Below are 16,768 nucleotides of genomic sequence, written 5' to 3' on the forward strand. Positions count from 1 at the left end.
CTCGACAAGCCTGTGCAGATGATTTCCCTGCGTACACACGTACGTACATGGAGCACACACTGTTCCACAAGATCAAACACTCGACGGCTTTTATACGGTTCACAAAAAAAAAAAAAAAAAAAAAGCCAGAGTTATAAAATGTGAAGTAGAATAAAAACGCTATATATATATATAAAATATATTTTAAAAGAAACGAGGACAAGTGATTACATTCAGGTAAATGGACTGCTTTTGTTTTTTTTGTTTTTAAAGAAGTAAAAAATGTATTTTTTTTTACCATGAGAAGAACATCAAAGAAAGATTTTTTTTTTTGCATAATTATGTCCTGTATATTTAAATCTACTTGGATACAAGGTTTGAATAGGAAATACAAGAAAAATATATGCTTCAATTATTGAACATTCAATAAATTTCAGTCCAAAAGAAAGAGAGAGAGAGAGAGAGAGAGACACACACACACACACACACATTTTCTCTCCCTTTTTTGTATACAATTGTAAATGAGAGAAATAAAGAGCGAATATGACGGATATAAATGCAACGAAAAGAAAAATATATATATTCTATATATAGAAAGTGAAATGTTTTAAAGTCTACAAAGTTTTAAGACGCTTTTTAGATTGTAAAAAAACAAAAACAAAAACACTGCCTTATACAAAATATAAAAGAGTTTATATTTTATATTTACAATGTCGAAGGAAAAAAAAAGAAGAATTAGAAGCTGCTTTACATTTCAGAGAGCACTCGGGTTATGTACAGAGTCTTTTCCACGCTCGTCGATGCTGGTGGACAGTTTTCGTCCCCCTCGCTGTTTGTCCAAAGCGTCCCAGCGTTTTAGCGCCACCTCGCGAAAGCTCTGAAAGGCGACTGGAAACGTCTCAGCTGCTTCGTTTCTGAAGTCAGTCGTAGTGTTGGGACGTGGACGTGAGGAGGTTTCGCCGTAGTGCTGCTTTGGTTGCTGAAGTCCTCGCGAGCACTCGTGGGAGTTAAATACGTTCGGCGTGGATCGGGTCTCGCGTGAACGGCGTCTCAGCTGTGCGTGACTGTCTGGTCCCCGAATGCGCTCTGCTCCAAAGTATCCAGCTTGATGATCTTGATGTCCTGCGTGCTGAGCGCCGCCTCGCCGGGCAGCGTGATGGTGGTCGGGGTGTTCGTGGAAGAAGGCATGGCGAGCTGGAGGACCTGCGTCCCGGCGAGCGGCGTGAGCGTGCGCAGGGTGATGGGCGTGCCCGCTTTGGTCTGGCCCCCGGTGGTGGGGATGGTGATGAGCTGCAGCGTGATCCGCTCTCCGTTCTGACCCTGCGTGGGCAAAAGCGTGGGCACGGCCTGCAGCACCACTTTCCCCGTGCTGCTGCCCCCAGCCAGCATGCTCGTGGGGGAGTTCAGGGTCATCGTGGAGACCTTCTGACCCTGGGGCGTTGTCATGACAACAGGGACCTGCATGGCCAGCCTTACCGTCCTGAAAGAGAGGTTATATATATATATATAAATAAAAAAGTAATGGTAAGTCAGACGTCGTTGCCTTCTGTTACCTGGGGCCCGTTGTCGTGGCGACCGGACTCTTTTGCACAGTCCTGAGTCCTTCGGGTCCTGATGCGATGCTGATGACAGACGTGGAGGATGAAATGGGAGACAGTCTCTCTTTTCTCCGCCTGGGGCTCGTGCAGTCGGCTGCCGTGAAGCTCTGCACTTTGCCCTTTTCCATCCCGTCCTCCATCTCGTCGTCGATGAACACGATGTCTTTGGGCATCTCCTTAAACTGGTACACCAGTCTCTGACCTTCCACCTTGGAAAGGATTCCTCGCTGGTAGTAATACCTACACACACATAGATTTCATTAGACACACACCCACACACACACCCACACACCCACACACCCACACCCACCCACACCCACACCCACACACCCACACACACACCCACACACCCACACCCTTGCTCTCTCTCTCTCTCATACACACACACATTCCCGGTGCTCTTGCCTGAGTGCTCGTCCCATAGTCTCGTAGTTCATGTCCGGTTTGTTCTTATGTTTTCCCCACAGTTTGGACACAGCTTTGGAGTCCACCAGCTTAAATATGCCTTTCTCCTTCTCCGTCCATTTGATGTACTTAGGGCAGGTTTCTTTATCCTGAAGGAGATCCAACAAAAACTCCCACAGGTACGTGGTGGTACCTGAAGAGAAGAGATCAAATCGTTTTTTTTTTTTTAACAAATCCGCACATGCCTTCATAAAACTTGAAGTCAGTGATAACAGCGCCACCTTGTGAACAATCACAAATACAAAGAATCCATGGACAAAGAATCCAAATAATCTGCCAGTGGAGCACAAGCTTCAGAACCCTTCACCCGCTGTTGTTTAACAGTTACTACACACGTCCTTACCCTTGCTCTCCCTCGATTTCCGTTTATAAATGAGATCCAGAGAGCCGTCGCAGCAGCCCCGAGGCAGCTTGGATTTCCGCCCTGCAAAAAAACACCAGTGCGTGAGATCAGGAACACGCACAGCTGTACATCACGCTCAGAGTAAAAATTCTGTCCATCATAATATATATCTATACATACATATATACATCCATCCACCTATCTATATATGTACCTTCCTACACACCCCCCTATCTAACTACCCAACCACCCACCCACACATCTATCCATCCATCCATCCATCTATTTAACTACCTACCTACCCCACATCCGTATCTATCCATCAACATGCCTACCTACCTATCTATACACCTACCCCACCTATTTACTTACCTACCCACCTATTCACTTACCTACCCACCTATCTAACTACCCACATACCTCCACTTACCTACCTACCTATTTATTTATCCATCCATCCATCCATCCATCTATGTGCGTCAGTGAGTGAGTGTGTATGAGTGAATAAATGAGTGAGAGAGTGAGATCTCAGTCTCGACATGCTCTACCTCTTTTCTTTTTCTGCAGATTGGTTTGCTGCAGTGTGCTGTGGGAATCCTCCACAACGTGTCCCATGTCCTCTGTGCTCACTTCCACCTCCATCTCTGACAAGAACTCCTCTACACACACACACACACACACACACACACACACACACACACACACACACACACACACACACACACACCCCAATATGTCAAAGACTTGGACAGCTCTAGTAGGGGTTATGAATAATTGTAAATGTTTTATATTATTTTATGTTTTTATTATTTATATTTCATTTAGACATTGCAACCATCAGATAGCTAAATATATAGATATGCATATATTATGTATATTTTATATTGTAAAATGTGTTATTCAGAAATAGAATAGCTGGAATAGCCAAATCCATTCACTGAGGTCGAGAACTGGTAAAATTGATAACATTGATAAAATAAATCGCATCTGTTCTTCGAGACACACTGATTTCAAACACGGTCCTCTTTTACCATTATTTCCTCTTTGTTGTGAAATCACACCTCTAATACGTAAAAACATTACACAGACTTTTAACAAACATTCTGAGAACACACGCAATGAGTATTTCATCACTAAGCTTCCTCTTTCTGCTCTGTGGGCGTGTCCATCTCTCCCGTGTCTTTCCAAAACATCAGGTAGGTACATCTCCAAGCTCACAAACAAAACATCTGGATGTGAGGTAGCCCTGAGCTGTGTGTCTCTGTGTGTGTCTGCACTTGTGTACCTGGGCTGTGGTCACCTTGAAGGCTTGCTGGAGAGTCCATGTGCAGCAGAGCCTCAGCCGCCTCGATGGTTTTGTCATTAACCGACACCTCCACTGGAAAAACAACAACAAAAGGAACAGCTCTGATCGCATCTTATTATAATTCTTACTTTATTATTCTTTATTACTCATTATTAATTATTCTTCACCGAACTTAGCTATTTATTTTCTAAAGCTTGCATTCATAGATTCAACAGATTACACACTGGGAACATTTTTTATTCTTTCAAGTGCTTCGTGTTTCATCACAGGTGTGTGATGCACGATTTCGCAATGAGACGATGAGTCGAGACTATGACTGTAAGAGGTCAAACATTGCGGCACAGTTAAATTCTTCCTTCACGTATCCCACTAGTTAGAAAGCTGGGGTCAGTGCACAGGACCAGCCATGAAACTACAGAGCAGAAAGGGTTACGGGCCTTTATGTTTAAGTTTGAAATGATTCCAAACATTGTGTTCTTTGGCCTAAATCTTCTCCTCACCCCTTGCTGTTTTCTCCCTGTTCCTCCATTTTTCATTCTGAAGTGTCTTCTGTGTTCCCTGTCCTCGAGTCTCATTTAAAAACAAGGCTGAAAACGTGTGTATACCACGTACCATGCAAAGGTCATGATTTATAAACAAAAACAAAGTTGACAGGAGAAAGTGGGCACCTGTAAAGTAAACCCTGAGCCCTGCGTACGCACAATGTGAAAACACGGAAGGTGAGAAGAATTGGGGACACGTAGCGTGCACAATCTTTGTGTGGAAAGTGCGCGTAAGCCACGTTTATAAATGGGACCCTGGAGTGGTTCAGAGTTTAGCAGGTGGTGCGTCAGTAATAATGGACTATGAGGATAATAATTCGCCTTGATGCTTTTTTTGTATTGGAATGTGTGTGTGTGTGTGTGTGTGTGTGTGTGTGTGTGTGTGTGTGTGTGAAGAGAGGGGAGAGAGAGAGAGAGAGAGAGAGAGAGAGAGAGAGAGAGAGCGAGATCTCAATTATTATCAATTATATACAATTATTTCAGTGGGGGGGAAAAAACATTAAACCATAACCCAAAGCATGATTTTCAAGTCATGAAGAAAACATTATATTAGCTTTATTATTTCATTCCTTTAATTTATTTATATATATATATATATATATATATATATATATATATATATATATATATATATATATATAGTTCAAAAATTATTATCCAAAAAGTCCAAAAAGCTGCTTCCTTATATATAACCTATATAAAATAACTGTGTGTATCTAATAGATGTGTGTTTCTCTCTGTAAATGATCCAGAAGACCTTCCTTTCTCTCTTATAATTTTTTTGAAAATAAAAATAAAAATGTATCCATTTTCACATCATAAAGAAAACATTACAACATTATTACGTCATTTATTGATCGAAAAGTTGCTTTTAGAAGCTCAAACTTCCGTCGGAGAGAAACAATAGTCAAACTTCCGTGTTTACAATCTCTCCCTCTCTCCGGACATGAGTCAACGCCAGGGTCCATTATGACCCGCCCCTCGATCTGATTGGCTGTCTGCCTCACAACTGTCTGCAATACTGCTTTCTGATTGGCCGAGTGACGATTTTTGAAAAAAATATACGTCAGCCCCGAGAGGAAGAGAAAAAAAGAAAACACCCATTACGTCTAAAACACTTCCGCCATCACATCAACCTCAAAAAAAAAAGAAAAGAAAAATAGAGGGAACACAAACTAAATCCTTAAATCTGATAATATGATAAAATTAATTCATATGGTTGAACTGATTGAATTGATTTTAGATGAAGAATAAAACGAGTTAAATAATAAAGATGGATTAAAAAAAGAAAAAGAAAAAAACAATTCGACCATAATTGGATTAATAACGAGTCGGGAAACGCGTTTAACCATGGAGAGGTGGAGGACGAAGAGAAGGACGAGGAAGAGGGGAACCCCCCTCAAAAGAAAAAAAACAATACAGAACATCCATCTGAACTTCCGGCTTTCCCACCACATCTGTCCCGTTAGCGGGGAACAACAACACACACACACACACACACACACACACACACATTACAAGACACACATTCAGGTTGCAATCCCTGCACACACACACACACACACACATATATATTTATATGAACTAATCTTATATATAATCCGTTTTTCTTTACACGCACGCACTTCCGGATTAAAAAAAAAAAGAAACCCAGCACCGTTGCATCCTGCGCTTCCGAAAGGGACGCATCCACCCGCCCACCCCGTGTGCGCGCACGCAGACATGCACGGAAACGGAGCTCTAAAACCGCCATGTTTTACCCCTCAGATTAGGGGTTTCGGGGTTCAAACGGCGTTTATTTACCCGCTTTGAGGAGTAGGTCCAGCTGGTTTTCGGGTTCCGCGTGAACTCGAGCCGCCATGTTTCCCCCCCCCGTGTGTGTGTCTGCGCGCAGTTTAGAGCACGGACTACTTCCGCACCGCTGCGAGGCTTTACCTCCCCCCTCCCTCGCGTCACTGTGTATCCCTCCGCCGTCTCGACGCCATGCTGCCTGTTCCAGCACTATAAATACACGCACTCGAGCGGATCTCGTTAAGTATCTACACTCATTCCACTTAAAAAATAATAATAATCATTAAAACATCAACCGTACTGTTTAAACGCTATTATTTCCTTTCTCAAGTAGCACAAGTTCTCCGAATGTCCGTTAAAACACCAGCAGAGGGCGCTATTGAGCCACCAAAATTACAACCAATCAAAGAAAACAAAAGTTTGTATACTCTTTTAGATCAATATGAAGTTAACAAAGGAATCAGTTTGATGTTTAATAACAGATAATCCCTCAATTGTTTTATTTATCTCCATTTAACAAATTATAACAAACAGGTGGTAGCGTAATAATTTTTTTTTAGAGCCTAAACGGTTGGAGGCTTATTCCAGGTGAAAGGAATACTGGACCAACATGGCTATTATTCCCATACTTCAACCCCTGTCTTGACTGCAACTTATTGGAACTGTCTTCACCATACAACAAGACAATGAGCCGAAGCGTATGTCCAAGCCCCGTTAGCGTCATTTATAGAGCAAACAGTGGACTGGAGTGGTATCTATAATGGAATGGCCTGCCTGATCACCGCACCAAAATCCCATTGAAGTTCTCTGGGATTCACCGGATCATAAGAAAAATCTACAACTAGTGAAAAACACAGTCAGCAGGTTTTCTAGGAGAGTGTTTGGAGAAACGAACTGTCTGAATGCCAAGAGTTTGTAAAGTCGTTATTCGTGGTAAAGGAGGATTTTTTTTCAATGAAGATTCAGTCCAGTTTTTGTACATTTATATTTGTGTCTGGTTGAAGGAAATCTTTTTACATAGGAACAGAAGTAACATGCATGTAGTTTCTAAAAAAAAAAAGAAAAGAAAAGACCCTCTGGACGAATTACAGGTGGTACAATCAGATGTTCACAACTATCATCAATTAAAAACTTATGTAAATAAATTTGTTAAAATAAATCCTATTTATTCCTGGTTTCATGTGTCTGAAGAAAAAAAAAAAATAACTGCTAATAAAATTAAGTTGATCTATCTCATTTTATTTTCAACGAATATTCAGCAACTCCGTTCCAATCACAAACTCGTCTCCTTGCATGAGCTTCTTAAACACTCTTTTGACTTCATTTTGGGCCAACAGTTCTAGATCTACTCTAGAAAAGAAAAAAAATCAGAGACGGCTTACCTATATCCGAGTCCTGCACCTCGGTCTCCACCACCTGCTCCTCCACCACCTCCTGCATCAGGTAGGTGTTCTCGTCGTCGCAGACGAGCACCTGAGCGGCGTAGCATTGCTCCACTTCGGCACTGTTCACCTGCTCCACGATCACCGCGGGACACTCGACCTCGTCCTCGTGGATCACAGTGTCTTCACAGCACACCTCCTGAGGACACGCGAAAAAAAAAAAAAAATCAATAACGCGCAAGTATTCTCACTTAGACCTTGATTGCACCCTGAAGCCCAGGGAGACTTAAATAGAGGTCAAGTGATTAATTAACAATTGTTTAAATGGATACTGAAAAAAATTATAATACTTCATGTGAAATAGTACTGAACCTTATTACCCCCCAAAAAATCATGAAAATGTGCTAAATAAAACAAATATGTAATATCATAATAAATAATATCAATAAATATTGAAGTAAATAAAAGACATGCATTTACACTGAAACAAAAAGTAACACTCCAAATAAATAAGAATATTTACATCCAAAATTAATAGAAAAAAATGGTGTGACACATGATGTCAGTGATTCGCCTCTAGAGGCCACTCTCGTACTGTATAATGCAACCCGGAAAAACTATCGCTTCGAATTTTTGCCAGCAATTAACTATCGAACGATTAGATCGAATCAGTTAACCTCTAGACTCAAGTGCAATAAGAGACGCAGGGAGAGTTGATCCAAACCAAATACTTATTATATAGTATATATTTTTCTTTTCTTAAAAAAATAAATAAACTAGTTTAACACAGGAAACACTTTCACGTCATTTCAAATACATGATATTTGATTTTGTTTAAGAAAATGTTTTGTTCAAACTATGTGTTCGTTTTTTGAAGTTTTTCTGAACTCCATCTCATTTAGCATGTTCAGCAGGTGTGTTTTTTGACATCTCATCATGTTCATATTCAAACAAAAAATTGTTTAGCACAAAGTTCTGTACAGATCTAGCCTCCGAACGTACTCTGTGAACCAGACTGGTGCATTTCACTTTAAAGTCCAACCTCCATGGTCTCCCAGATCTGAGTGCAGTGTTTTATTTGTATGAAGAGGGATGTGCAGGTGGTGTTTTGTGGTGTGTGAATATGTTGCCTACCTGCTGCGCCTCCTCGTCCCCGGTGACATACTCCAGAACGTTCCCTCCACCGTCTATTACCACCACCGAGGTCATGACTCATTCCCTCTGTACCGCGCAGTCCTGTAGGTCGGCGCCGCTTAGCCAGCGAACCTAACAGGACCATGAAGATCAATTAAAATGCTTTCGATCCATTTCAACGAGTTCAGTCCATTCTGGAAACGTTTGTTTTTTTCCTTCACAAACGTGAACTCGCGCGCCCGTGACTCACTTGGTGCTGGTGTGAAATGGGAGCTCTTGAGAGACAGACTGTTGTGGTGTGTCTGTGTGTATGTATTAGAGGGGGGAAAAGAAAGACAGAGCAGGGCGGGGCAGATGTGACTCATTTTTAAACAGAAAACTCAACGGGCCCTTCATGTTTGCCACAGGACATTTAATCCGTGCTGGGTTAAAATTCATCCCAAAAGCTACATGCAAACAAGACGAAAAAACATACCCATGAAAGCTCCGGTCATTTCAAATGTATTTTTTCTTCATTCAACAAATACAGTGTATATCAGCAAAGTAGTGACTTGTATGTGTTTTTGCCTCATTTTCAATGTCGCTGTTACCAGTACAATAAATACAACCATGGAAACTGCCACCTACACACTGTATTTACTTTTTTTTCTCATAAGAGCAATGCCCAGGTCCGAGATACTTATCCGAGATCCCGATTAGGACCAGGTTTCTCGCATCTCTATCATGCGAAGACCAGGAAGGAAATCGTGGGGGGTGGTCATTCGTTCGTCTTCAGGAAAGGTTTTATCCTGAAGCCGGAGATGATCCTAAAGACACTGGGTGGAGCACAACCTGGTTTGGACGCCGGAGCATCACACGGCGCACATACGTTCACAATTAAGGGTAATACACACCGAATATGTGCCCTGGTGTGTTTGTCTTTCTGGTGAAATATGTATGACAACGATTCCCTGGAAAGAGATTAGAGCCTAAATTTCTGTTCTGGAGGCTTTTATTTATGAATAAATCAGTGTGTTCTCTGTGTCCAGGCGATTTCATCTTTAAAAATATTATCAATACCGGAAGACTGGGAGCCGCGGTGAGGCAACACAGAGACACTTTTGTTTAAATGAATTTTGCTTATTCATTTTGAGAAATATTACAGAAAGTTGTACAAAGTGAACGCACGTATCAATGTGTTTTAAACAGATACTGCAGAGGCGCCCGAAAACGGTCCTATAAAGGGATAAAAAAATGAACTTGAACACAATAGAACTACGAGGTGGTAGCAAAAAGTTCTGAGACCTGAACTTTATAAGTATTTATAAGTGGTCTGAAGCTACTTATAAGTACAAACTTCATAACCTCTCAACTCTGTGAGGCTGATGGGGGACAATGTCCATTGTTGATCGAGAGCTGAAATAAATGTTGCATTATACGGAACATCGTATTAAAATTAGGGCTGTCAATCGATTAAAATATTGAACTTGTGATTAATGGCAACGTAATCGCACATTTTCATCTGCTCTAAATGTACCTTAAATTAACACTAAGAATACAGTAATTAATTGTAACAGATGTAAAAAAAAAAAAATCAATAAAAATATTTAAATTTATTTAATTAATTTTACACTCTGGAATGTATTATTTAAATATGAATTTAAGATGTTTCTTTTTTTTTTTCTTTGGTGTTTGTTTTGATTGTTAAATACGGTACGTGGCTCCTTTAAGAATTATTTCCCGGTTCTGGTTGCTTTCCTCTCAGTCGATGCCGGAATTGTCTGGCAAGGCAATGTTTAGCAGTACAAATCATTTTTCGGTGGCGTTTATTTTTGTATTTTTATATCTAAACAGATATAATTCAGAGTACAACGAGAAATAATCCAATTTATCATCCAGTTTTTAAAGTTTTTACAAATAGCATGTTTTTTATTTTATTTTATTTATGTTATTAATATATATATATGGCATGATGGGCTAAAATTAAAGATCACCACAAGCCAACTTCAGCCTAGTTTAAACACGATACACAGCATTTCAATCTAATAAGGATCCATTGATGAATCAATCATTTCCCTCCAGAATGAAAAAGTGCGTGTGTGTGGACAACAAACACAAAAAGAGGAAGAGATCTGTTTCCTCCCAGTCCAGTCACGTGGGCTGCACTCGTGCTGCTTTCATTCTACACTCTGAATCTTTTATTGCGTTAAAATGTGGGAGAAAATATTCCTACTCTCTCCACACAGCACTATAATGTGAAGTATTTACATCCAATTATAAATAACCACAATTACAACCACGCAGAGGCAACGACCAGTGAAGATCAGGTGAATGTTCGCACGCTAATATGCGTGTGTGTGAGGGAGTGTGTGGGGACAGATCAGAGACAGATCCGAGACATGTTTTTGATGAGGAAGTGAAAAGGATAAAAAAGTACGGGTGGAGAAATATGAGAAGGTAAGAAGAATAGAGGAGGGGGGGGGGGCTAATTTCGACTTTATTTCCTGCCTGGCTAGTTAACACAGATTTTGTTTGTCCTGGATCGAATGGTGGCTCGATTCCACAATTTCCTGAAACCAGTCTGGGAAACACTCACCCGGTCAACGAATCACGGATAAGTCCATGTTCGTGGCGTCGATCCGTGTAGGACGTTGGTAAAATTTTAATGATTAATATTTAAGTACTAAAGTTCAGCTCAGACTTTGAAACATCTTTCATTGGCGCTTCATTAACAGAGATTTGTAGACAGAATGCTGCAAAAAATATTGTCTGAAAAACCTACATGTTGCGTTCATGCATTATCGATTTATTTGTAAAGGTTTTACTGCAAAAGCACAGATTTTCTGTTCCTGGTGCGGCTCAACTGCACAGATCGATGTACAAAACCCCATAAAAAGGTCAACTGTACAGATGTTCAACACGGCTACCATTCCGTACTTCAACTCACACCATGCAAATCCGTCTGGACCGCGGCGCATTAGAAACGACTTCACCATACAAGACGACGAGCCGAAGCGCATTGTCCGAGCTCTGTAACCTGCCCAGTCACCGCACCTCAATCTTATTGAACTGCTCTGGGATGAACCGAATCGCATAAAGAAATCTCCAACTAGTGAAGAACATCTTTGGCAAGTTTTTAGCTGAATGTTTGGAGAAACAAACTGTCCGGACTAGGGTTTTCTTCCTACCTGGAAGGTCGCTCATACCATAGGTAAAATGGAGGGGATCCACATCTGCCCCGTGCAGATTTACCACTAGTGTCCCACAAGGCTCAGTACTTGGTCCCCTTCATTTCTCCCTCTATACCCACTCCATTGGTAAGTTTCACAGGTGCTGTATAGCTATAGATCTATGGATGCATGTATATGTGTATATATACAAAGGACAAAATGTACATTAAATAAAATAACTATTTATTGACATTCTTGAGATCTTGCAACTCCTGACTTGGAGGTTCGGATGTAAATGATATCATTTCACCAAAATGGTCTGGGATTAAATTAAACACTGTACATTTACACACATTCAGGTGCACAAGGAGATGAAACATGTTTTTGTCGAATTCGCAGGATTTTTATGAAGAAATGTTCCCTCTTTTTTTTATGTTTACGTCGTACAAATCATTTTCACAAATAAACCTGCTTGTACGTGTTCGGTTTAAATGCTGGTCAGACCCAAGATCGAATCCATAAATAATTTCTTTGTTTTGTTGTTTTAATATCAGGAGTATTTGTATAGTATAAACAGATCAGTCCATCACTTCAACACCAGATTTCTCATTTCAACCTGTCGAATGCTGTTTAATTTTCCTTGTGCAAGGATGGGATGTGTATGGAAATTGTGCAATTGAAATAGTGCATTATTGACTATTATTATTATTATTATTATTATTATTATTATTAATATTCCTGACTCATGGTCAATAAAATGTCAGATCTCAACCACTTATTTAATGTATTTTGGTTGGCTTGTCGAATTCATTACATTATACAAAATTACAGACATATAAATGACTTAATATGAGTTAAAGATGAATGTTGTGATCAACTCTGGAGAACATGGGCATCACTGAGAGCCTGTGGTGCAGAAGATGAGATGAGAGTTTGCTGGATCCTGACAGTTCGTGAAAAGGCAAAGCGGCTAAAGCGATGCATCTCGATCCGTTTTCAGCTTCCTGGTTTTGTGTCCGTATTAAAAACATATATATAAATGTGTACGCGCTCACTCGTTTTGTAAATTCAACACAAGGTTAAAGCTGCAGAAACAGAATAGAAAAAAGAGACGCGAAATTGGCAGGAGCTAGCATGAAAACTAGCATGAAAACTAGCACTAGCAGGCCACAGCTCGGTCCCTGCTGTCAGTTCAGGAGCTCCAGAGGAAATTATCTAGCGATAAACCACTCTCTCACACACTCTCACCCGGTTCTTACCTCGTTCCTGGGTCTAATTTCGGATCTTCAGGGTAAAATCCGGGGAAAACGTCAACGCTAAGCCGGCGGGCTGGTCTCTCTCTCTCTCTGCCCCCCCTCGAGCCCTGCGACGTAAACAAACAGCTAGCCGGGCTAACAGCGCAGCCGGCGGCGGCAGAAGCTCACCACTAGCACTACTGTTGACAAAAGTTTTTTGTTACACCGACGTCTACTGCGGAACCCTGCGGAGATCCTTCAACACGGCTTTTTTATTTAGACTTTTTTTATAACCGTGTGTTAAATTCACTTATTTATTGATTTACTCTCTGGTCCTCTCTCTGGGTCTTTCTGGCGTTTCTGCAGGACTCAAGTGAACAGAAGTGAAGCTCCTCCCATCACACGACCCGCCCCCATTCCCCGGCCCCCGCCCTCACACTGACGTCATCAACGACGGCACGAGCGAGCCGATAATACGTAAAAAACAGAAAAATAAACAAATAAAATAAATAAAACGCGATCGACGAGAGTCGATACAATTTTAGAATTTTGATAAAATAAAGTGGTAGCTCAGGGGATATGATGTGGGACTTCCATGAGTTCAAAGCCCAACATCACCAAGCTGCCAGTACTGGGCCCTTAAGCAAGGCCCCTATCCATTAATTACTCAACTTAGTAACTGTACGTCTCCCTGAGAAAGAGCATCTGCTTTAATTTAATATCTGTATTCACAACACCAAGGATATTAGTCATATGCCGAGCTCACGCTGTGCGATTTTGGCCACAATGTTGTTTTCTGCGACAAATTTAGAAAATCCTATAAGATTTTTATTATTTAAATCAGTAGTCTTTGATAGCTGGTTTCTAGATTAACGCCCGCAATTTTTTTTTCCGTCTATAAAATTCTGTCAGTGTCAGAAGTTTTCAGACTCTTTGTAGCAGCGTGACTTCTACGACGATCGTCAAAACCAAGAACCAATAGGAGCGCCGGACCTGATGACCAGGTCAACGCGAACTCCAAACCATCTCAGGAAAAATTTGTTTTGCATTTATAAGGAATTTGCAGATATGACAGAATCTGCCACAAATCATTTCGATCTTTGATTCATGATAAAATACAAAATTTCGGATTCATAAGTCAACAAACCGTTCACACCACACAAATCACCATTATACACTTTTTTATTTCTGAGAACATGAAAATGCAACATTTACGTGTAATCCCTGCACTTCATGACAGCAAGGAAATAAACTCGACATATCCATCGAACACTGAAAAAAAACATGTGAAACAATAGGGGAAAAAAAAAAACAAGATGACATTTAGGTTCCTAAACCTTTTTAAACATATACAGAGGAAATGAAAGAGATCAGAAGTGAAACGGTGGTTTCTTTTGAGGTAGAACCGAGTTGTAATACACCTGGGCGTGTCAGGATCCAGTCCGGCTGCACTGAGAAATTTCCTAAATACTATAAAATAGTTGGGTTTCATATAAAAATCTGAACCTAACCAAAAAAAGATCTTTCACAGATAGAAAAGAAAGCTGGTGAACATCCAAATTCCTATTTCACAGCTTTTTACAGGATCATCATCCAGGAGTTATAAATAAAACTTCACCATGTGAGATGAAATAAGAATAAATATCGAATATGAAATGATCTTCACTAGTTCTTCATATTGGAGTGTTAAGCTCTAACACACACACACACACACACACACACACACACACACACACACACACACTTCATCTCAAGGGCTGTTAATTAGACAATGTCTAATGATGTCTAATACTAGATGACGGGTTTCAGTTTTCGTCTCATCTTACAAGTAAACAGAATAACGACGTATCATATGAAGAGGCTCCGGTGTCTGTCTGGGTCTAATCCATGCAGTGCAGGTCAATCCATCCAATCTGAAAGTAACGTCTAAGTGACAGATGGGGCTTTAAACAGAGGAAGTCACATCCTTTAGCCTTCATCAAGAAACAGGTGAACAACAACAGGTCTTCTGGTATGAGAGAAAAACAGAAAGTCACCTTCCTGAAATGTAGCTCCATAACAGAGATATGTTTAATGGCTAATGTTTGCGGCAATAATTTTGCATCGGTGCTACAAAGACAATAGAACATATTTCTGGATCTTATAGTTTAGCTTAGAAATGTACAGAGCTCATGACAATAATCAGGACGAATGGAGAATTTAGAATACAGCACTGTAAAATTCTTTCTTTGCATTTTCCAGCGATGTTAGAAAGCTGGAGCACAGAGAGTTAAGGGCCCTGCTCAAGGACCCCAAAAGTGGCAGCTTTTAGGGCATGTCACTATGTATAACATGTATGTACAGTATAACCTCTACTGTACTTTACCACTATTTGCAATGAAATAAAAACCTAAGACAAGGGTGTAACGTTTTTTCAGCTGAACCAATTATTCCTTAAAAATTTTAGCTTAATTCTATATTTATTCAATTCGGAAGAGACACATTTAACGACGTAAAACATGCAAAACAATGTAATAAACTGATAATATGCTGACTTCAGCAAGACTGCATAAAACACTGTTCTCTACAGTACATCAGTTTTGGGTAAATAGGCAAATGCACTTTAATAGGGTACATGCAACACTACATCTGCATAAATATTTGAGTTAAAACTGATAAATCTATAGTAAGGTATTACCTTATTAACCCTCGTATCAGAGCATCGGAATCTTAGGCAGGTGGAGCTTGCCCTGTTGGGGGAATAAATGAATTATCATCAAATTTCTGACTTTTCAAACAGTAATTTTACACTTAAATCCGCTCATCTGTCTGTCTGTCTGTCTGTCAAATGTATATATACAAATACTATATGGAGAAAAGTTTGTGGACACTTAACCATATAATATGTGCTTTTCCACATTTACTCCCCATTTGCTGTTATTATAAACCTCCATTTTTCTGGGAAGATGTTCCACTAGATGTCGGATTGTGTTTGGCGTTAGTAAAGTTAGGTACTGATGTAATGTGAGGAGGCCTGGGTTGGGTTCAGAGCTCTATAGCAGGAGATCTTCCACGCCAAACCAAACTCAGCATATCCACATGGTTCTGGCTTTGTGCACGGGGCAAGGTCATGCTGGAATAGATTTGGTTCTCCAAGTGAAGGGAGAAATTAATCCTTCCTCATATCAGGTGTCCAAAAACCTTTTTTTCCATAAAATGTGTAACACACGGGAATATAAATGGAGAATTATTTGTAGAAATATTTCAGGTAAGCTTTAATCTTTGTGTTATATGAAAATGTTATTGTCAAAATATATTTCCTGTGATTCTGTTGGTTCATTTAATACATTATCATTTCAAACCGGTTCTGACTTGCTGGGATAAAGAATGATTTGCCGGGACTATGAAGTCAGTGAGAACACTGTAATGTAAATGCTGGTTACCTGTTATCTGTTCTGCTGGTTCCTCATCCTCTAGAGCTGGGATAATCCTACCAACCATGGGAGAAACACCCAGAACCTTGTGCTTCTTTTCTGATTTGGGGGCTCCCTCCAACACCACTACCACAAATTCATGCTTAGGCTCTGGCTCCTCCAGAGCAGCAGGGGGTGCTGTGGCTTCATCTGGAGTAGTCACATCAGCCACCACCTGAGCTTCTCCTGAGAGCTGATCCTCACTTGCTGCTACAATCAAACTCTCTGGGACTTTCTCTACAGCTGGGGTAACTGGTGCCTCCTCAACTGTGGTCTCTGTAAAAAGAACCAACTTTTGCTTATCCACAAATAAACCATTTATCATTGATTTAAAATTTGTTTGGAAATGGCCTTATAACCCCATTCCAGATTCATTAACACTAACAACACTG

At 40.4% G+C, this 16,768-nt stretch overlaps 2 protein-coding genes and 1 long non-coding RNA gene across 5 annotated transcripts in view; 1 reads left to right on the plus strand and 2 right to left on the minus strand.

Moving 5' to 3' along the window:
• Positions 1–662: 662 nt before the first annotated feature.
• On the minus strand, positions 663–13,308 carry elf2a (E74-like factor 2a (ets domain transcription factor)). 2 transcript variants are annotated; one of them, XM_046849202.1, is made up of 9 exons: positions 12,949–13,308; positions 8,541–8,672; positions 7,407–7,605; positions 3,671–3,763; positions 2,934–3,044; positions 2,386–2,466; positions 1,983–2,175; positions 1,533–1,817; positions 663–1,459 (listed from the first exon to the last, which is right to left on the minus strand). In XM_046849202.1, the coding sequence occupies exons 2-9, from the start codon at positions 8,613–8,615 to the stop codon at positions 1,030–1,032; spliced, it is 1,467 nt and encodes a 488-aa protein (XP_046705158.1). In that variant the 5' UTR covers positions 8,616–8,672; positions 12,949–13,308; the 3' UTR covers positions 663–1,029. The 2 variants fall into 2 exon arrangements, with proteins under 2 accessions (XP_046705158.1, XP_046705159.1); XM_046849203.1 differs by lacking the exons at positions 7,407–7,605; positions 8,541–8,672; positions 12,949–13,308 and adding an exon at positions 6,037–6,169.
• On the plus strand, positions 6,306–7,188 carry LOC124385835. The gene is made up of 2 exons (XR_006925802.1): positions 6,306–6,442; positions 6,585–7,188. It is a non-coding gene; the product is annotated as an uncharacterized LOC124385835 (long non-coding RNA).
• A 780-nt stretch (positions 13,309–14,088) lies between the features above and the next one.
• Positions 14,089–16,768, minus strand: part of mgarpa (mitochondria localized glutamic acid rich protein a) — a 14,533-nt gene continuing 11,853 nt past the window's right edge. Inside the window, exons 5-7 of one of the 2 annotated variants that reach the window (XM_046849206.1) lie at positions 16,347–16,652; positions 15,602–15,653; positions 14,089–14,897 (exon numbers count right to left, since the gene is read on the minus strand). In XM_046849206.1, the coding sequence (XP_046705162.1) occupies positions 15,634–15,653; positions 16,347–16,652 (326 nt within the window). In that variant the 3' untranslated portion in view covers positions 14,089–14,897; positions 15,602–15,633. Of the gene's footprint in view, positions 14,933–15,601; positions 15,654–16,346; positions 16,653–16,768 lie in introns of both variants that reach the window. The other variant, XM_046849205.1, reaches the window with a different exon arrangement.

The sequence above is a fragment of the Silurus meridionalis genome, chromosome 5 (assembly GCF_014805685.1).
Source record: "Silurus meridionalis isolate SWU-2019-XX chromosome 5, ASM1480568v1, whole genome shotgun sequence".
Classification (NCBI taxonomy): domain Eukaryota; kingdom Metazoa; phylum Chordata; class Actinopteri; order Siluriformes; family Siluridae; genus Silurus; species Silurus meridionalis.

Bases quoted from the DNA above. Each gene is read 5' to 3' on its own strand.
- elf2a (XM_046849202.1), bottom strand. From the start codon at position 8,615: ATGACCTCGGTGGTGGTAATAGACGGTGGAGGGAACGTTCTGGAGTAT. The intron at 7,606-8,540 runs GTAGGCAACATA...GCGTGTCCTCAG, and splicing joins GGGACGAGGAGGCGCAGCAG to GAGGTGTGCTGTGAAGACAC. The intron at 3,764-7,406 runs GTAAGCCGTCTC...TTGTTTTTCCAG, and splicing joins GGTGCAGGACTCGGATATAG to TGGAGGTGTCGGTTAATGAC.